Below are 21,955 nucleotides of genomic sequence, written 5' to 3'. Positions count from 1 at the left end.
ACAGGTAGAGATAGAGGAGACGAAGGACCCAAGTTGGACCTGGGGGGGTCAGAGAGGAAAGAAGTCAGCGCCAAGCCAGGGCCTTATCAGTGATACCAAGGTTATCACTGAGACAGTTTAGCAGGATGGCATGGTTGACCGTGTCAAAGGCAGAAGACAGATCAAGTAAGATGAGGACACAGGGGGTGTTGGAATCAAGGTTGGAGAGCAGGCCTTCACAGATGTTCAGGAGAGCAGTGTCTGTGCTTCTTGCAGCTCTGAAGCCAGACTGATGGTCATAGAGACAACCAACAGATTCAGTGTGAAGATTAAGATGGGAGATGGCCAGCTTTTCCAGGAGTTTGCCCAGGAAAGGAGTGATGAAGATCGGGCGATCGCTAGCTGGGCAGGAAGAGTCAGCAGAGGTTTTTTTTTTTTTTTTTAAGAAAAGGGTGCACAAAGGAGTGCTTCTGGGGGGGCGTCAATGTGGTCCTTGATTGTTTTGAAAGAACAGGGGACAACCTGTTTTGACGAGACTGTCATAGATCGGACTTGTCTGGAAACCTCGTCTGGGGATAACAGGGGAAAGGCAGAGGAGGAGAGGTGGCCGAAGAAGGGGCAGAGGAAGAACAGGGAGTAGAGGGAGGAGGGAGAGGAAGAGTGGACAGGATGTCCTGAGTTTGAGAGATGAAATGAGAAGCCAGGGCCGTGCAGAGGGCCTGTTAGGGGACATGAGAGGTAGATATTGCAGCAGGACTGGCCAGCTCCTTGCAGATTTTAAAGAGTTCGGCGGAGTTGTTAGATACCGCAGAGATGTGGGCTCTCTGCTTGGTGCGGACAGAGCCGGTATTGCCTTTGGAGCAGATGGCAGGCCAGTTTGTCAGAGGGTGTACCAGAAGTCTGCCATTGCCTCTCAGCCACCCTGCACTTGCGTTTAAGGGTGACAAGGTCAGAATCATACCAAGAGTTGCACTTGGATCTGGGCTTCAGGCGAATCCTCATGACAGGGGCAAGAACATCGAGAGTATCAGATATAGCAGAGTGGAACATAGAGAGGGCTGTGTCAGGATGCGAGTCAAACAGGGAAGTAAGGGGGCACCACTAATTTAGAAATGTCTATATATCCAGGTAGATGTAGAGGTAAAAATATAATAGTAGATATTTGAATGGAGCTGGCTGTGACAAGTCTGGAGACACCCGGACTTCAAAATACAACAACAGCTAGAGACCAAGTATGAATACCAGGTCACACAACCGCTCTCAAAAAAGGCCCAAATCCAGGCATTCAGTCAAGACATTCAAAAATATAGTTCTGATCAAGGTATCACAGGAGTACTTCCAGGTTGGTAAATAATAAAGATGAGGTTGTCAGTTGATTTTCAAATAGTATTTTATCAAAAAGATGAAGCTGTCACTAATATTTCCTTGGTGAGGGAGCATTTGTCGCAACCCATATATATTTCAGACTAAAGCCAATGCATTTCGGAACATTTTTTACGTTTAAGACATCATGCATCACTAGGATTCCTTGTGATCTTTGTATTCACCTCGTCCAATCTCCCGGACCTTGGTCTGGGACCCAAGGTGCTGCCTCCTGTGGGCAACACCACCTGGGACAAGGATATGCCTAACAAATTCTTTTTGTTGACTTTTTATGACTGCGCATATTTGTATCAGCCTTGCCTATGCACTAGTTTTCAACATAGTGCATCCCGCTAAAATGTGTATCTTGTATTTTGTTTGTTTTCTGCTTTACTTCCAATATTTTAGATGCATCTACACATGTCTGTTTATTTCATCACCCATTTTCGTTATGCTTGAGTGTTTTTTCCTATTTCTATGAAAATCTCTAAATTTTAGGTTCGAGCTAAATTTGATTTTTAGGATGCATTTCACCCTAGCATGCCTCTAAATTGGTTAATTTGTGCGGGCCTACACCTGTAATACAGCGTGGCACTCGGGAGTCACGTGTACTATAACACGAGCGGTCGTCCAGGCAACCGCAACACTGCTCAATGGAATCTAAGCTCGGCGGCTACACGCAGGAGCTTTGCTGCGCTCCAGATGTGTTAAGGTATGCGACTTTCTCGCCGCGATTTTCGCTACCATTTCCATTTCATTCTGCCTTTATCACAGACCCTGTCAGATAGGCTGACTTTCTGAACCCGATTTTTGTTTCCAAACAGATTTCACTCTGAAACACGTGCATCTTAACACTACGGCTGCCTATTGCATGCCGCACCGCTGCACCCTACTGTGGGCAGCTTTAACGCTTGTTAGCTCCCATACAAATCTTCCAAGGTAACACCAGTTTTTGTTCTGATCCTCATTTTTTATTTGGTTACCATTAATCCACTTACTATGTTACTGTTTATTTTTCTTTTTCTTTATTTTATGAACACGTGTGGACTTGCTACTGATCGGTATGTTTTCATTATTTATATCACTGTTTGTATTGCGTGTATTATAATCGGTATATTATTTTTTCAATGTTGAATTACATAGACTTGCCCTGATGAAGGAAAAATGTTCCGAAATGCATTGGCTTTAGTCTGAAATATATATGGGTTGCGACAAATGCTCCCTCACCAAGGAAATATTAGTGACAGCTTTATCTTTTTGATAAAATACTGTTTGAAAATCAACTGACAACCTCATCTTTATTATTTACCAACCTGGAAGTACTCCTGTGATACCTTGATAAGAACTATATTTTTGAATGTCTTGACTGAATGCCTGAATTTGGGCCTTTTTTGAGAGCGGTTGTGTGACCTGGTATTCATACTTGGTCTTTAGCTGTTGTTGTTTCAGGGTGTGAGTCAGCCATTGGGGGGTGGGAGGGGAGGAGGAGCACGGGGGCGGGGAGAAAGTGGCAGCGAAAGCCCCAACTGACAACCGCTTCATGGGTGGGATAACCGAGAAGGCAGGTGGCAGTGCTGGATTTGGCCTGAGGGGTGAAGAGGGTGAGCTGGGAGGAAAGGAGAAAGCAATCACTCCAGGAGAGAGGAGTGGGTAGATGGATCGAAAGGGAAAGGTCTGAAGGTGTGTCCTGTAGAGTGAGTCGGGCCAGAGGGGAAGATGCAGTGACAGAATCGCAGAGGTCGCGAAAGAGTCCAGAGGCAGGACAGGAAGCATCCAGGTGGATGTTGAAGTCTCCAAGGAGGAGGAGTTGAGCGGTTGAGGCCAGGAGGGAAGAGGAGAGGTCCACCCACTCAGAGGAAGGAGGAGGTCTGACCAGGTGGCCAATAGATGGTGGCCACAGTAAGGGAGTGACTAGATGAGAGAAAGAGCCTGCAGACGAGGTATTCGAAAAACGAGTAGGCCTGCGCAGGAATGACAGAGGAAGGACTCCACTCTGGGAAGATGAGGGCTACATCCCCTCCAGAACAGTGGGACCTGGGTGCGGTGAGGATCTTGTAGCCATCAGGGAGGAGAGTGTCAAAGCTTGTGACAGAGCTGGCCATGAACCATGTCTCGATGAGACAGTGGACATCAAGGTCAAGCTCCTCCAGGAGGCGGCAGATGTCAGAGGAATGATTGACGGCTGAGCAAGAGTTTAGAGTGGCAATGTGGAGAAGGTTGCCGTTCTTGAAAGACTTCCGGGGAGGGATAGAAATCAGAGGTACGCCCAGGGGGGCTTGGGGGGGCCAGAAGGAGGAGAGGGAGAGGGCAAGGTAGCCAAGGAGGAGACAGCAGGGGGAGGCAAGGAAGCCAAGGAGGGGAGAAAAGGGACAGCAGGAGAAGGCAGGAAATTGATGAAGCGCGGGAAGAGTCTTTCAAAGAGCAGAAGGTTGGCCTGGGGGCCTTAGACCAAGACGGTGACATTCAGTTAAACATTAATGATGACCTTAGAGGAGTGGAAGGAGGACAGAAGGGCCTCCAACCGGGTGCCACCGTTAATATGAGAGGAAGAGAACGGAGAGAGCACAGCAACCATATGTAGCGTCCATAAGTCTGGCAAAGGAACAACAAAGAGGATGTCGGTGAGGGTTTGCCTGGAGGAGGCACTGGTATAGGTATCAGCGATAGGGAGGCCTGGGTTGGAGACCAGGATGTCCTTTTAAAATGTCCACCAGATTTAGTGAGGAGAGCAGGATATTCAATAGAGAAGCAGTTAGAAAAGATAGGAGAGAGAGCACCATAGAGTAGGTAGGGAGAGGAGAGAAGAGGAAAGGTGAGACGGGGAGAACACTAGGGAAGGACACAGGACAGGGTGCAAGCAGACGAGACTGAGGGAGACACGAGAAGTAGACAATTGGACAATATGACAGGAGCTTAGATAATGGTAGAAAAGTTCACTAGATAAATGCTATGGTAGGAAGCAAAACCACAGAATGGTACAACTTCACAATGCATTTTTTGAACACCGGAGAAAACACACCCACGTCCGAGAGTCCTGTGTAGTGGGGGAAAAAAGGCTAGGTTTCACAATGCAATTTGATTGTCTTCCATGAGTATCTTCGGAGAATCAGCCATAGAGACTGGGCTTTCCAGGATTTGGCTGAAGGCAATGCTGGATGTCTTGTCTGCAACTCTACATTGGAGTCTTAGATCCAAATGACGGTCATGATGAAGGTGCAGAACTCTTTCCCCCCCAAATACGAGCTAGGATCGCCCCAATTCGACCAATCGCAAAGATCTGCACCATTCAAACTAGCAATCAAGGACAGCCTCTTTCCAGATATCGGCCAGCAACAGACATACCCCTCACTGAGGTGTGCACTGGCCCAGCCCCCAAATCTGACCAGATGCTCACATCGCCTCTTTACCCAGTAAACTCTTGCCCAGACCAGGGATGGCCAAATATGGCATTTCCTGACATGGCAAGGCAGGAAAAAGACCTGAGGACAGGGCAAGAAATATATGGCGCAGCCATTCTGAGTATATGGTACTTAAAATGGCATTGTGCAGTAAAATGTAACATGCATGCGGCACTGTAAACAAAAACACAGTAAAGAAATATCTGCTGCCACCAGACCCACTTGGACACCACATAAAACTAACAAAACTGTTACAAAAGAACTTCACTATTGGATAGAAAGTGCTACAGTAAAACTAAGTATTCTTGCTAAGGGCTCCAGGTCCCACGTGCACTGGTAGCCACATTAGCTGACCAGTGCCCCCAAAAGAGGAGTTGGGCAAGTAAAGAAAAAAGGCTTTACTTGCATTCAGGAGTCTGGAGAGGGTTCTAAAATATAGCAAAAAAGTGTTGTTCCATTGATGTCAGTGGAGGAAAAGCTACAAAAAGGAAATATTTCCTAACAAGTGGCAATTCATTGTACATGATCCCATGTGGTTTAGTTAAGGAATGAAATTGCTGGTAGCAATTTAGCCCTCTTGTAACCTGGAAAGCCAGTTTGCTTTTAAACAATAGACACAAGGTGCCAATATTGACAATTTAATTCTCTGCATTTTAGGAGCATTTGAGCACATCTGAGTGAGCATAATGTGTCGCCTATTAGAAAAAAAAAAAGGATAGTTCTAATTTTGAATCTCATGTAAAAGATCTACAGACAGTACGCACTAACCCCTTGTATCCCAGTAGTCGCTCGTGCTTACTGTGTGAGGACCATAAAAGAGAAGATGCTTTTAGCACCTGTCCATCACATTTCTATTTCAGTTCCTGCTAGTTTGTCTTGCCTTGGTCGTTTTGAGTGTTACTGAATGAGGTGGAGCTGGTATTATATAAAACACCTAGTTAATGATCAAGTATCAACAATTAGACCTTTTGTCTAATAAGATTCGCAGACAGAGGTTCCTACTCGAGAGCAGTTAATGTCTCTGCAAACCAAAAGCCACACATTCAGAAATGAATGCCGACCATTGATGATATGGACCAAGTGTCACAGACCAGGAAACCAGTTAGGCAAGATTGTGTTCAGTATCCTTTGGAAGGCTACATCAACCTTGACGTCCTGGCAATAGGAACACAACCTTTGGTAGAAGTCTGTACTACACAGGTTGGTACTGTGGCTGAGCAGCCAGGCTTATCTCAAGAGGGGTCAATGTAAGCAGTAGGGTTGTAACACAGTTTCACAGTGACAGTTATTTAAATAAACACTTACACTCAAGGTTTCTTGATTAAACAATTAACAGTCAGTTATATAAGCCCTCTTCAGAAGGGAGTAAAACATGTAACAATTACAATACACTTCAAAACACACTCTTAGTTTTTCTAAATCAGATGATACCCATTGGGGATGGCACCAAGACACTTCCTAAACCCGCAGGTGACTTAAATAGCTAGGACACTGTGGACATTAAGTTTGGTGAAATGGTTAGATTGCGGAATAAAAGAATAAAACAAAGGTTAACAAATAATTCATAAACAGGTAAGTACTTTTTTAAGCCTTCCAATGTCAAGTAAATTTAACCCTTTCCTGTGGGAAAGGTAAAGGCACAGAGTCAGAGGTAAGAAGAGTCTCTCAGGGAGCTAGGACAGCCAATGTTAGTTGAGCAAGGTCTAGGGGAGATGAAGATCCTTGCAGGTAAGTAAAAGTCTTGCACAATGTATTTAGAAAAGTTTGTAGAAATAAGATTGATTTGAACGGCCACAATCTGGGAGGCTTGTGAGGGGCACAGCTGTAAACAACTCTGCAAGGGCAACCAAGACTCAAATGAGAGCAAGTAAGGATACACAGCAAGAGGTAAGTCCTCTTAACTTTACAGTACTTTTGGTTAGAAGAAATGGTTCCAGCTGGCTTCTGTTCCTGTACAGCTCTGCAGATCCCAGAGTTCCTGGGCCTCAGTCGTGGGGACAAGAGGGAGAACGTCTGGGGACTCCTGCACTGGGAAGGTCACCGGCAGCAATGGGCAAACTTCAATTCAGCGGCACTTCGCGGTTTCAGCTCCTCGCGTCTGACAGCAAATAGCAACACAGTGGTTCTCAGATACCACTTCGAACTTTCCTCGCATGTGGGGTTCAGCACTCTGTTAAGGTGGCTCAGGCTTAGTCAGTCCTGCTTCAGGGAAGTCCGGAGGATCTTCCTGGCACTCGGGTCGGACTTAAAAGCGATCCGCTCGATTGGTGTTCCTCTCCCTGGCACTTCAGTTCCAGCAGCAGAAGTACAGCCAGCTCCGAGAGGATGTCCAAACAAGTTGGCTTTGGGGTCGATTGGTTCCACCAACCCAAAGGGAGAAGTGGCCCTTGCAGGGCTTCTCTAGTCGAAACTAATTCGGAACTTCAGCACAGCAGCAGGGCTTCACTGGGAAAACCAATGGTCCAGGAGTTGCAGCAGGCGTCTCTTCCAAGTTCTTCTTTGGATTCCTTCGTCCAGTGGTCGACTCTGCCATCCAAGCCAAAAGCCTTGCCTTTTATGCAGGTTTCTCCCATTCATTCCAGCCAAGCTGTCAATCACACAGCAGGGTGGCTGTCCTTGCCGGACAGCCAGCCGGCCAATCACCTTTGGGTGCATTCCTGTAACCAAGGGGATTAAGCACAGGGAGTTTCGGGCACCTCCCTCACTTCCTGCCAGACATACTGGAGCCAGAGGCAGGCTTCACTCGGGAATCCCACCAAAGGCCAAACGAACAAAGGTAACAAACATGGTTTGGCGTGCAGAGTGAATCTCAACAAGGACCTTTCCGACAAAAATTTTTTTGAAAGAAGACCACGGCCATTTTGAGAAATGGGCACCCATGGGCACCTTACTGCAGCTGCAAACGCAGCCCGTGGTAAAAACACATTGTAGAAAGGGTAACATAAAAATGCTACATGAGAAACTAGACAAAGGGGATACTAAGTAACCCCTCGAGCACCCTATGGTAGGATTGTGTAACTTTCTTGACCCAGCACACAATATGTAAGTAAAGTCAATTTCCCTTCACAGCTCTTGGAAACGGTAGTTTCACCAAGAGAAGGTATTTAAACCTTTGGGAAATCTAAGACTTCCCTGTGCCACTGCACAGAAGGTGCAGTGTGTCACAGTGCAAAGATGATGCCTATGGAGTTTGTCAGACTCCAAAGTCACAGAAAACACATAGAATTAAAAGTACAAAGTCCCAAAGTTCAGCAAAAAAGCTGTGGATATCTAAGGTGGGAGGAATTTAGCACTAGACTGAAAATTCTCCCTAACACCAGTAATCAAGAACGACAGCCCCAACCACAAAAACAGATTGCACCAATCCCCAAAATGGTACCTGTTGAGAAGATCCTTCTGTTGCCAGCATCCTGCGCTCCTTCAGTTGCCGGTGCAAAAGGGCCTCAACACCATAGCGCTGGCGATAACGTCGAAGGGCTTTCAGTCTCTTCAGATTCTCACGTTCCTTCAATGAAAGGCCCTCTGGGCCAGTTAGGAGACTGCTCCCTACAAAGGGTGAATAAAGTCACATTGGAAGAAGAAAAAAGAAAAAAAAAAAAAGTCTTTCCAGCTCTCCACAGAGATAAAAGCAGTAGACAATTATGGATGCGCTGATAATTATTATATAGACCAACAAGAAATGTGTACCAGGTGTCTGTTTTGACCCATAACATTCCTGCGAGCAATTTGGGGCAGAGGTAGGCAATTTACAATCCTCGCACTGCAGCGTGACAGGAACAGTCAATGAGTGATACACTTTACATCGTTCTACATGACTACTCTGAGCTGAAAACCTACACATCGGTAAACAGTTGCTGCTTCTCCAAGCAGAACACCCCCAGGTACCTACTGTACATTGGATTGGATGGGATGCGAACAGTGTGCGCAAACCACACATATGCCATCCATTTAATCTACATCGCCTGCTAGTGTCCTGAGCAAACCACACCCAGGTATGCTGCCATATGTCCCAATTGCTAGCTACAGGCGCGCAATCAAAATTCCCACATATGTACCCATCATTTCCAGATCTTCACTCTGGCTGTGCAAAAAGCGACGCTTCTTCTCCTTTAAAAGGTGCTGCAGGCGCTTGAACTGGTCAATGTAGAGAGACTGCAAGCGAATTAGTTTCTCCCGCATGATCAGTGCCACCTCCTCGGCTGTGTACACTCCAGCATGTCTGCAAAAAGGTTTCATATTAGGAGACGCTCTGACAAAAGTGGTCCACCAAATGTCACAAAACCAGAGTTTGACTCAACATAAGGAAGCAACTTGCGTACCTGAGCAACTCTCCTGGATAGCTATATATGGTTTCACATGCTTACATTTTCCGAACAATCATCTCAAACACTACTTACACAAGTCATTCAATGTAGTTAACGCTATAAAACTCATGGGATTCAAAAGTTCCTGAGAAGAACCAGAGCCATTTTAGTTCCTTAGTAAATTCACAAAAATACAGCAATTCATAAGGTAAGATTTTGAATTCACTATGCTTGGGTGCATCGGTCCAGAGTCCCCCAACAGAAGGAGGCAATAGCAATGCCCATAAGCTCTGGGGTCACAGCCAGCCTCAATCAGGGTCTCAGGAAGACAATCCCCATTGTAGAGGGAAAGAGCTGAAGACTCCATTCCCATCCCGACTCCAGGCCATTGGTGCTGAAGTTTATTTATCCAAATGAAGAACAGCCTTCTTATAAGAATATTAACCATCAGTAGCACTGGATTTCCATGAAGGAATTTTATAAAGCAATTTCTGGTTGAAGCCTTGTCATTGGAGCCCACAGATAATAAATTTGTGCCCAATCGATCTTTAGAATAATGAAGCAATTAAGCATACCTACGAAAGACTTGAAACAGTTGTTTTAAGAAGCAACACTGCTTAGAATACCAAGCACCCCAAATATACTAAACCCAAGTATTTAGAGATTTATACTGAGAAGTCACCACAAACCTATGTTTCTACCCACTGATTGAGACAATTTCATTTTTGGGGTTCCCTTGTCCCTTTTGTATGGGTCCCTCAATGGTTTGCTTTCTGTGGTTTGCCTGAATGTTTGGATTTATTTTTGTATAGAGGGAGACTTCAACCAAAGTCATTGTCCCTGCAACCCTTTTTCTGGATGTATTGCCCTGGTAGTCCATACAGAGTCCAAGGCAAAGGTGCTTTCTAAGCACCCTATTTTAGGTGATTCTCGCAAACTACTAGTGTGTTGTGGAATAGGATGCAGCATTGGCAATTCTCGTTTGGCTAAACCCAGGTTGCTGCTACTGCATTAGTAGCCCAATGCACCAATATGGAAGCCATTGGGATACTACTGTAGTTTAAGCCCCACTCCTACCATTTCATTCTGGGCAATGGCATGGTGCAGGGTACAAAGTGTAATTTCACTGACGAGAGTACGCAGAGCACAGTCCTGCACCTAGTGTGGTTAAAATGAGTATGTGTATGGGCATATCTGGGGAAGTAAACAGGCTGTGCAGGTGATCAGGGTGTTTGGGGGTTTTCTTTTTTTATGCACACGATAATTGGCTTACCTTCAATCTTTGCAAGTCTGCCTAGAGTGCGATTGGATGGCTGGTGTTAGGGGACATTTTCATTTTTAATGTATGATCTCCTCCACATGCGAGTTCCCCAGCACTTTTTGCTGGACTACTGGATTTTTGGTCTGTTCCCCTGAGTGGGTGGGAACCTTTTTCCACACTTATTCATGGTTATACCCTATCTTTTGGGATACTTTTTTATTTCTTTTTATACATTTTTCCTGGAGTTCTACTTTCCTCCAAGTTTTATGGCATCCCTCTTTTGCATCACACAGCACTCTTAGTGCAGTGTTGCTGGGATCCCTTTGGGCTTTCCTTTTTATTTTCTATTATAGGAGGATATTTTTCTCGTTCCTATCTTATATTGCAAGATCAGCACACCCCACCTTATGTAGCGTGCAGAGGGGGTAGAACTGAATCCCCTTTCTCACTGCTCCTGTAGCTTTTTGGTTACAGTGAAAGGCTAACCTTGAACGGCTAGAAGCGGTTTTATCCTACCTACTTTTGTACAATTTGTATTCCTGGGCTGTACTCGCAGCTGTGGTGGAGCACAGAAGGTTCACCATTGACCCAAAATGGTGACTTTTTTTGACATTTGTTGGTTTGTCCCTTCTTGGTCCTTCTGCCATGCTGGGTCGGGGAGGTCCTGGTTGGTCTAGTCTTTGACAGGAATCCTTTGGCAAGCCCACCAAGGCTACAGAGTGTCTGAAGACAAGAAACGAGGAAGGTGTCAAACTATGCAGCCCTTTGTCTTCTGGCATGCCTGCCCGGAAGATGCAGGACTGATTGATTGGCTGGGTTCCTGGATAAAAGTCGAGGATACTGGAGGCAAAAGACAAGTCGAGCACTGGAACAGCAGAACTGAATAAGACGACCAGACACGACTGCAACACCTTCCAGGAACCAGTGAGGCCTGCTGCTGTCCTGACCCTGTCTACTTATCGACAGAGGAGCTCCTAAGAGGACTACTTCCCTTTGGGAGGTGGTACCAACCAGCCCCAAGACGAACTGTAGATCGATCCATCCAGAGAGGTGCTGTGACCTTCCAGGGCTGCATACCACAAATACCAGGGGACCTCTGATCCATTTGCAGTGCAATGTCTTTGCATAGACAAATCCGCCCAGAACTCTGGTGAGCTCCAGTTGAACCTCCAGAGACCCAATCCCACTCATCCAAGTCGCCCCACTAGAGTGCAGCACTGCGGAATCGAAGCTAGACCGGCCGATAACGCTATTTTGTTTGAACTGATAAAAAGGCCACAAAGCCACCAACTTTGGAGACCGAAGAAAACCTTGCTGAGGGTCGTTTGTCGCGACTGCTGCTGTGACATCCCTATTCAGAGTCCTTCCTTTCATCACCAGACTGAGTAATCCGGAGACCAGGTCTGTTGCCGCTACACAAGAAAGAATGCTGCTGCATTTGCTTCATCTAACATACGGTACAATGGGGCTAAAGGTAGAACTTGCCTTAAGCCGAATAGTTGCTCCAGTGACTGGAGTGCGTTACAAGGTGTTTGGGTGTCCACCCATAATGCTGGCCGAGGCTTAACAGCTAGGGTGTCCTTTGCAGGGTACCTAGAAATTGTGTTATCTACAAAAGTATTTTTAAGTGAGTAAAGTAGGAACTTTGCCTTTTGTGCTGCTGCATAAGACTTTTGCTACACTCCTATACTGACTTGGATAAACTTTTGTCTAGTTAGAGATTGGACTGCCAAAGCATTAGAAGCCTTGAAAAGTGTTGCTAAAAGTACTTACTGCTAAAGAGTTGAATAACCGTCCTTTTCCCCCCCTTCTACAGACTTGGTCTGATGTGACTTTACTAAATGACTGAACCTAGCATTTCTATGTAACAAATGTGAGTGCACAGTACTACAATACAGTAAAACTGTCATTGGCGTCATTTTCTGTAACAATAGCAACTACCTTTGAAACAGTCGCCCATTTCTGATGATTGTATCTGCTTAGATTCACATGCTATGCATATAGTCTAACATCTAGTGGTAATCGGGGAGTATTGCATCTCGAATTTCGAGGATCGAAAAGGGACGTTGACATGGGCCTGCTTGTAACGCTATCCCCAACGTGTAGAGTACCCAAAATCCTTCATGCGTCGAGGTCCCTCTTTTTTCTGGCATGAGGGAGCCGCATGACTAACGTGAGTGAATACAGATAGAGAGAATAGTAAGAGGTCTATGTTCCTTCTAGTCCGAGCGGGGAGGAAGGGTGGGCACATGTGAATCTAAGCCGATACAATCATCAGAAATGCTACTACGGTGAGTAAAGCATGTCTTCTGATGCTTGTGAATCTGCTTAGAGTCACATTCTGTGCACAGACTAGTGAGCAGTACGCAGAGTTAAAGGTGGGTGCGAGAAGGAACAGTAGTAAAGAGATGTCTTAGTACCACTTGCCCCACCTGAGTATCTGACCTAGAGTGAGTATCTAGGCAGTAGTCTTTTGTAAAGGGGTATATAGAACTCTAGATCACTGCTTTGCAAATGGATTTGAGATGAACATTTGCAATGAATCCTATGGAAGCCCCAGTGCCCCGAGCAGTGTACTCTAGGCTTTAAGGGCAGATCTCTCTTAGCATGAGTGTAGCAGAGTGTGATGCAGTTTACAAACCACTTTGTCATGGCTGACTTAGAGACGGGGTCCCCTTCTCTACCAGCCGCCACTGAAACATAAAATTGGTTTCGTTTTTCTCAGTGGTTTAATTCTTTCCAGGTAAAACATGACTGCCCTGCGCACATCAAGTGTGTGTAGGCTTCTTTCTGCCACGTTAGTGGGGTTCTGGAAGAAGGTGGGTAGTTCTATTGATTGGTTCACATGGAACTTTGAAATGAATTTAGGTGGAAACATAGGGTGAGTGCGCAAAACCACCTTATCTTTGTGAATTGTGACAAATGGGTCTTGAACTGAAAGGGCCTGTAATTCACTAACTCTTCTCATTGAGGTGACTGCCACTAGGAAGGCAGTTTTGTAAGCGAGAGCCTTAAGGTTCAAAGGGATGACCCATTAGTCTAGTTAATAACACATTTAGGTCCCATCCGGCAGCTGGGTTTGAAATTGGGGGATGAAGTCTTAACCCCTTCCATAAATGCCTTGATCACTGGGATCTTCCACCGCAACACCACCTTTTAGGACATATTGTATGCTGAAAGTGCAGCCAGGTGGACCTTCAGAGAATTAAATACCAGACCTGAGTCGAGTAGATGAGTTGGGTATGAGACAATGTGGGTCACAGAGCAGTAAATGGGATTGATGCTCTTAGAATGACACCAGATAACAAAGCATTTCCATTTATTGGAACAGCAATGTCTGGTGTTAGGCTTTGCCTCTAAGAATGTCCATACATCTGAGGAAGTTGGAGGTGCCCTAACTCTTTGACCTCCGGAGCCATGTCGCTAAGTTGAGGGTTTGTGGGCAAGGATGGAGCGTTTCTCCCTTGTCTTGTGAGAGCATGTTGTATGGGCAAGGCAGCTTCATCAGAGGAGAGATTGGCATCGACATCAGATGAGAACCAGGGTTGGAGGCCCACATAGGGGCCACCAGAATCATTGTGACTGGTTCCTGGTGCATCTTGTGCACCATCTTGTTGAGTAGGGGAGTCAGGGGAAAAGCAGACAAATTTCCCTGGCCATGTTATCCAGAGACTGTTTGCCTTGGAACGGTTCTGGGGGTACCTGGAGGCGTAATCTTGGCATTGTACGTTCTCCAGAGTTGCGAGCAAGTCGATCTCTGGGAAGACCCATTCCGCGAAGATGTTGGAGACTATGTCTTCATGTAATTGCCATTCTTACTCTGTGGGTAGAGGGAAATCTCTGCTGAGCACGTCTGCTAAAAGATTAAGTTCCCCTGAACGTGTTAAGAAATGAGAAACATCCTGTGTTTGAGAGCCCACTTCCAAATGTTCTGGGACTGTTTGAATAGCCCTGGAGAGTGTGTGCCCCCCCTGTTTGTTCAGGTAATACATGGCTGTGGTGCTGGCCGTGACGACCAATACAGTTTTCCCCTGTAGTTGTGTCTGAAAAGCTTTTAAAACATTGAACACTCCCAACAACTGCAACAGGTTTATGTGGTTGGATGATACTCTCTGGGGGCCTGATGTGCACTGAAGGAGGTGAGGACCCCACCCCCAGTCAGTGATGCGTCCGTATTGAGAGTGGCTTCCACTGCAGGGGTAGTGAAGGTCTTCCCCTTCAAGAGGTTTTCCCTCGACCACCACTGCAGAGAGAGAACAAGGGCTGCTGAGACAACCACTAGATCGTCCCATTGTTCGCTGGCCTGACACCATTGGCTGTTGAGCCACTCTTGCAACTGGTGCATGCACAAACATGCGTGTGGGACCAAGTAAATGCAGGAGGCCATCATCCCATGACCAGAATTGGACCTAAGGGAAACAACTGCAGATGGCCCAGCAAATGCAAAAAAGGAAACTTTGCAAACAAATCTACAAAAACTTGGTCCTTAACAGAAAGATGTTACGAGCACAAAACGAGGGAGGAAATGTTACATGCCTTGGCAGGTAGAATCACAAGGGACCTGTGGCAATTATTGAATGGACAAAATACACAGACACACTTAATAACTAACATAACAGAATCATCATGGACTAATTTACTTCAACATATTTTAGAAGAAAACGACAAAGTTCAATTATGTCAAAAATAAACCCGACACCATGGAACCAAAAATGGGACTACACTGACTTATGGAACCACATCATGCGGCTTAAACCCTCTAGAGAACCAGGTCAAGATGGGCTGTCTAATAAAATTTGGAAATCCAACCCTGAAGTATGGGCGGCCCTTTGCACTAGTCTTTTTGAATTGATTGCCAAAAATAAACAAATCCCAGCAACTTGGTGCTTAGCAACCCTGATACCGATATATAATAAGGGAGAAAGAAGCTCTCTGAGCAATTACCGCCCGATTGCTCTGCTTGACCCCCTGGGGAAAATAAAGTTACTCACCGTAGTGACTACCTTACTCCTAGTCCATAGTCCCCTTTCCTCCATACTTGTGGAACATTCCATCCTTCTGGACTAGACCAGAGCACTTTTGTTAAAAAGCATAAAAAATGTAATTTTTGTCCTTTTATTTTTATGTGGGGTACGTGGCCGTAAGCCCGCCCCTCCTGCGCTCCGGTCCGCACATCGCCCTTCAGTCCTTTTCCATCACCAGGTCTGAGACCATTTAAGCAATAATAGATACTTATTAGAGGGGACGGCGGGCGGGCGTACGGAGGAAAGGGGACTATGGACTAGGAGTAAGGTAGTCTCTACGGTGAGTAACTTGGTTATACTCCTACGTCCCGTCCCCTTTACTCCATACTTGTGGGAGATTCCCAAGCACATACCATAGGTAGTCCGGGTGGATAGAAAAGTACTTAAGAACAGCCTGGCCAAATTGGGCATCAGCCTTGGAGCTTTGGTAAAGCCGATGGTGTCAGATCCAGATGAGTTTTCCTGCAGGAGTAATGCTGGCCCGCCAGAGCCCTTAAGTCTGCCTGTCACACAGTCTCAGAACTGAAATAACTACCCAGCTGGCAAACCCAAGGGGAAAAGGGATGTGGAGAAAATTAAAAAATGCATATCTTCTTTGCCACTTCAGACGCCCTCAAGAACTGGACTGGATGTCGGTGATGCCTGTAGAAATCTAAAAGATAATGACAACTGTTACCAACTGCACTCTCTTTTGGTTACATTCCAATGTATCCATCTTCCTTTCCCACTATACCTGCCGCCTATGCGTAATAGCCAATAGGCTCCTGTTGGGTTGAACTGCTACTGTTGAACTCCGGAAGACTTTAGTCCATTGAACTCTTCTTCTTTGACTTCCTACTCGAATTCTTCTTAGATAAATGCTAAATGTGGTATTTCTTCTTCTGAGAGTAAAAGCTATTTGTATTCTCTCTGACTTAGTTCAGTAGAATAGTTCTTTTCCCTGCTCTTTCCTAAAGTTACTGACTCCTGCTGAGCTTGAGATCAGTTTTTTTTAAACTATTGAATCTTATTTCGTTTTTTCAACTAAAATTGTTTTTCTTACTCGAATACCTTTTTTCCTAAAATGCTGAACACAATCTGCAGACACTGCTTTAACTGCACTGCTGCGATTTTCTTAGCTGACCTTTGTTCACTTCTTCTGTGTCTTCTGCCGCCATGTCAGTGAAGCCGAATTCTCTTTTGTCAATGAAAACCTTCAACCCCCCCTTCTCTGCAACTCTGGATACTCCGTAGAGTGTAATTTGAATCTTCCTACGTGAAACGGCTCTACGCGCATGGCACGTTCGTCACAAAAAAAAGATGCTGTCCTTTAACTGTGCCGACAAAAAAAAACATGTAAGAATTAATTTGTACGAAAAAAAGATATACAGAACTGCTTACACTATTAGTAACTGTTAAGGGTTAGTAACTTGGAAACATGTTGCGACGCTCCAAGTGCACTACTCGCGCAAATGATTTATTAGTTTGTCCCTTGCACGCGACGTAGGAAAAAATGATTCTTCTTTAAACTCACGCTTCCGCTCGCAACTCAACTGAATTCTCCTTGCAAATTAAACATTTAACTTGGTAAACTTTCTAGCAACAAGCACATGCTAGCACATTCCTTTTTTTTCTTTAATAGTTGTTAGTATAACTTCTACACACACTTCTATGCAGTGCCTTTTCTGAAAATTGCTTGAGTTACAAAATAATGACTTTGCTTTCTTCTTCTGTGGTCTTTATTTCTGCTTCCTCCAAACTCCTGAGCTTCTCTGTGGTTTTCTGTGACTTCTGTCTTCATACTCTGAATTACTGAGTTCAAGGGAGGTATATAACTTATATACAGAGCTAAATAAACTGCGACCTGCTTCAAAGAAAACTGGAATGAATGGCAGTTTAGATATCCCAGTGGAATCCCAAACTACCTCACAATCGGGCTCCTCCAATCACTGCTACTGACTTGAGGCTCCATCTTGCCTTGCGGAAACAAATGCCTCCTTCAAGCTACATTAAGGAAAAGTTTCATAATCCCAATCCATGACCCATAAAACCTACAACAACCTACTGATCACCACTCCTGCACCTCCATTGAAAGTGTTTAAGTCGTGTACATATAAATGGATACCTAAATGAACCTTTAAAGTGTGCTCCCTCGTATGGAAATCTTGCAATGTACCATGGGATCCTGAAAGATGAGCAGGCCCACGAAGCCTCCTTGGCGATGGACTCCCAAGGGACATACTTTGGCAGGCAACAGCGGTCGCTTTGCCATAGACTAGATATGCATGGATACTCTTCAGTGGATGAAGGCCTTGAATGCTTTAGGCTACTGAAAAATATGAGGCAATCCAGCGAGAATAGTTGCTTTGGAAGCTGGTTTCCCCTTCAGGTCTCCGAATGTGACAGGAAAGGCGACAGATTGGTTCAAATGAAAATCAGCAACCACCTCAGGCAGAAAGAAAGGATGAGAGCGAAGCACAACTTCATCCCCGTGGAAAGTGAGGAACGGATGCTTCACGGAAAGAGCTGGAAGCTCACTTACTCGCCTTGCCGATGTTATTGCGATCAGAAGGCAACCTTCCAAGAAAGGTACTCAAGATCGATAGTGGCCATGGGTTCAAATGGCTTATAGCATAAAACCCCGGCGGGAAAAGATGGAGACCACAAAATGACTGGATTAGTCCATGGAACAGCTGTCCGTGGACAGATAGGCTGCAATAGCGGATAAGTAAGTTCTGCATAACAGAACATGGATGCCAGAAACGGCCAGATGAGAAACAAAAGATAGAACTGTGTCAACCGAAGCTTGCCTGGGATTGAGTTGTTTAGCTAAACATCAATTGCAAAAACTGAGTCATTTGCTCCTGTACTAAGCTCTCGTAGAGGGGTTCCTGGCCGCTTGGATAATGCGCACATTGTCCTCGGGCAAATCGAAATGTGTTAATGATCTGAACTCAGGCCCCAGGCCCCCAAGCTTAACGATTGTGGGGAGGGGTGCCGCATCTGCCGAATGCTCTGGTAAAGCAGGTCGGGAATCTGCAGCAATCTGATCAGGAGGTACCGACAGATGCTGTAGTTCCGAAAACCAGAACCTGACTGCCCACCAAGGAGCCTTGAACAGGAGAGAGCAGTTCGATGTGCTCCTGAGTTTACAGAGCGACCGATGGATAAGAGGCAATGAAGAGAAAGCATAAGCTTACATGTTGTCCCATGGGATCTCGAGGGCATCTCCCAGGGAGGATGCTCTAAACCCATCCCTGGACACAAAGATGCGGTTTCTTGTTTAAAGAAGTTGCCAAGAGGTCAACCTCTGGAGCGTCCCAGTGATGGAAAATGTTGGAGAGGATATTGCTCTTCATCTCCCACTCGTAACAGATGCCGACTGAGTGCATGTGCGGCCACATTGAAGTGACCCAGGATGTGTACAGCCTAGAGCCAAACAATGTGCCAGATGGCCCAGTCCAAATTTGTATGGCAAGATCTACAGAGAGAGGAGACTTGGTGCCGCCCTGTTTGTTGATGTAAAACATCGCCACCGAATTTTCTGTGTGAACACAAACTACACTGATGCTGTAAGGGAGGTATTCAAAATGGCTGCTGTGGTCCGCAGAGGTTGGGCCTCCATTTCGACACACCTGGGATGAACTGTGTCACAGGAGCAAGTGAGGCAATAGTCTCCTCAGGGGAGTCCGGTTCCTTGCGTGCCATCTTAGCCTTGAAACAAAGAACCTCGGCAGAGCTGGTACTGGCAGGTCTAGGGTGTTTACTCTACACGTTAGAGACTGCCCCAGAACAAGCCTCTAGTGGAGTAACCTCGGCATAGCCGGTAATGGAAGGCTTATGGTGCGTGACCACGACCTTTTGCCCCACTCAACAGAACTGGTATCACCACTGCCGTGCGCGTGGCATGGCTGAGTGATATACCTAACAGCCAAGACTCTCGATGAGAGCTGTCAATTCAGTTGGTGTCCGATTTAGCCCCAAGAAGGGGAACCTCAGGTTTAGCCCGGTCCATATAGCCACCTCGAGAGGGGCCTCGAGCCAAGACTGGGTACACTTAGCTCCAGATGCAGAAGCCTAAGGGCGAACCCTGGTATCCAGAGCCACAGCAGAACTGGGCTCAACCTTAGCCCCAAACGGGGGACCTCTGAAGAAGATCCGGTTTTGGCAGACCCGCTGCGGGGCCCGCGGAGGAGTCTCCTGTGCGTCTCGCTGAGCTGAGACCAAAAGGAGTACTCTAATCTGAAAGCGTTTTGCTCCCATGGAGAACCGCCGATATTTCCCATGGAGGGGTCCAAATCCGAATGTGCCTGTACGCATCCTGGAGGTCCACCACACTGAGCCAATCTCCCTTCCTAAGAGAGGACTTTATTTGGCAGGGTGTGATCATCTTGAATTTCCCATGGGGAAGAGATAGATGGAACTGGGAAAGATTGAGGATAGTGCGTAGGCCAGTCTGGTTGGGCACTGTAAAACAGACAGGAGTAATAGCCCAACCCCCACCCCTTGCTCCCTGAGGCGAACAGGTTCCACTGCTCTGAGGTCTAGAGATTCTAGTACCTCGGCTCTGGGGAAGGGCGTCCTGATTTGTTGGAAAGGAGGTTTGAAGGGTTGGGTAGCGGGAAAGGGCAAGCGAAAGCCCGCCTGAGCAATGGACAAACCCACCGGTCTTCGTGATTGTCTGCCAAGCCTCCAGATGAGACGAGATTTGTCCTCCCACCGGAGTCTCGTGCGACCGACAAAAAAATATCATTTGGATAATTTGTCGACAGGGAGTCTACCTGTCCCTGTAAAGGAGGCTGATGGCCGAGAGAAAAACAGACCACCTTGCCGCTGCTGCATTCGGTGAGGCCACCAACCAGATCTTCCGAACGGCACACACAGCAACCCTGAAACCCAGTGAATCCAGAGAAGGACCAAGTCTGGGACCCTGACCACAGAGTATAAGGGGCCTTAACTGAAGCTTTCGCCAGGACCGATTAACGGGTCTTTGTCATCCACATAGCGTGGAAAGGCTGCTCAGCCCCAAAAGAAAAGCTCCCAGCACCAGACGTAGTGAACATTGGTGTAAGGGAGGTATCCAAAAATGGCAGCCGTGGACAAAGAATGTTGGGCCGCCATTTTGTCAACACCTGAGGAGAACTGCGTCATTGGAGAAAATGAGGCAACTGTCTCCTCAGGGGAGTCTGGGGACTTAAGTAATACTTTAGTCTTGAAACAAGGATCCTCATCCGAGCCGGTGCTGGCAGATATAGGATGTTTACTGGACATTTTAGGAACTGTCCCAGAATTAGCCTCCAGTGGAGAAACCTTGGCAGAGCTGGTACTGGAATGCCTGTGGTGCTTGACCACCTTTCTTTGCCCCCTCGACAGAACTGGTAACACCACGACCCAGAGCGTGGGACGGTTGAGGAACGTACCCTACCAACAGGACCCGCATAGGATCCCTCGACTGTCGGTACTGGATTTAGGCCCAAGAAGAGCAACCTCTGGTTTTAACCCAGAACAAATAGCTCCCTCAAGAGGGCCACGAGCCGTGGCTCGGTGTGAAAAGCTCCAGAAACAGACCTCAGGGCGTACCCCGGTACCCGGTATCAGTGTGGAAAGCTCCAGAAATTGAGACCTCAGGGCGAACCCCGGTATCCAGAGCCACAGACAAACTGGGCTGAACCTTAGCACCCAAATGGTGAACCTCTGGTGTTGGCAGGTCCTCTGGAGGAACCCTCCAGTGCGCGTATTAGGCTCTTGGGGCACCTCAGGGGAATCCCTGGTAACAGAGCTACACACGCCCCTCCCGGTCATGAAATGCTCTCACTGAGCGGGGCTATTCATCGCTGTCCTGATCCGCTTGAAGCTCATCCAACGAGGCGGGAACAGAAGACTGGTCCCCCACGCCTACCACTTCAGGTTTTAAAGTATTGTCCCTGTCCACCGGTGTCTGCTCTATAAGAGACACCGGGGCATAGGAGGAAGAGATGGCGGAGGTCCAGAAGGAAGCGTCGGAGGGAGTGGCACCACCAGTACCTGAATCAGAACAGCCGGTGCCGGGGGTGGAACAGGAGGCGGAGGGTACATTTCCCTCAACACTCTTGAAAAACGTCCTCATAGGGACAGAATGCCTGAGCATCTGAAACTTTGCACAAGAAAACTCAACCTCAGCTGAAGGCTTAGGCGTTGGAAGAGGAAGCGGCCGCTCGTAAGGGGCATACCCCCACGACAGCAGAGAGGATGGTTGGCAGGAGGGTCCACCACCGGCCAGGTCCACATAGATCAGTGGAGCGGAAGCAGGAGGGAGCAAGACAGTATCAGGCAGCAGAGCCTGCGCACGCCAGTCGAAAGAAGGGTGGAAAGGATTTTTGTTGTCCACGTGGTGTGGAAAAGGCTGCTGAGCCCAAAAGGAGTACTCCCAGCACCAGACGTGGCGAAGTAGGTGTAAGGGAGGTATCCAAAATGGCCACCTTGGACCACAGCGGTTGGGCTGCCATTTTGTCCACACCTGAAGAGAACTGCGTCACATGTGGAGATGAGGCAATTGTCTCCTCAGGAGAGTCGGGGGACTTAAGTAACACTTTAGCCTTACAAGGATCCTCGGCAGAGCCGGTACTGGGTGGACTCGGATGTTTACTGGACATCTTAGAACCAGCCCCA

At 46.8% G+C, this 21,955-nt stretch overlaps 1 protein-coding gene across 2 annotated transcripts in view; it reads right to left on the bottom strand.

Annotated features, from left to right (window-relative positions):
• Window positions 1-21,955, bottom strand: part of KANSL2 (KAT8 regulatory NSL complex subunit 2) — a 492,186-nt gene that overhangs the window by 235,948 nt on the left and 234,283 nt on the right. For both annotated transcript variants that reach the window (XM_069653861.1, XM_069653862.1), the window contains 2 exons: window positions 8,795-8,958; window positions 8,119-8,285 (listed from right to left, as the gene is read on the bottom strand). In XM_069653861.1, coding sequence (XP_069509962.1) covers window positions 8,119-8,285; window positions 8,795-8,958 — 331 coding nt within the window. The remainder of the gene's footprint in view (window positions 1-8,118; window positions 8,286-8,794; window positions 8,959-21,955) is intronic.

The sequence above is a fragment of the Ambystoma mexicanum genome, chromosome 3q, assembly GCF_040938575.1.
Source record: "Ambystoma mexicanum isolate Mex_15411 chromosome 3q, UKY_AmexF1_1, whole genome shotgun sequence".
Lineage (NCBI taxonomy): Eukaryota > Metazoa > Chordata > Amphibia > Caudata > Ambystomatidae > Ambystoma > Ambystoma mexicanum.
This window is presented reverse-complemented; position numbering and strand designations above follow the sequence as displayed.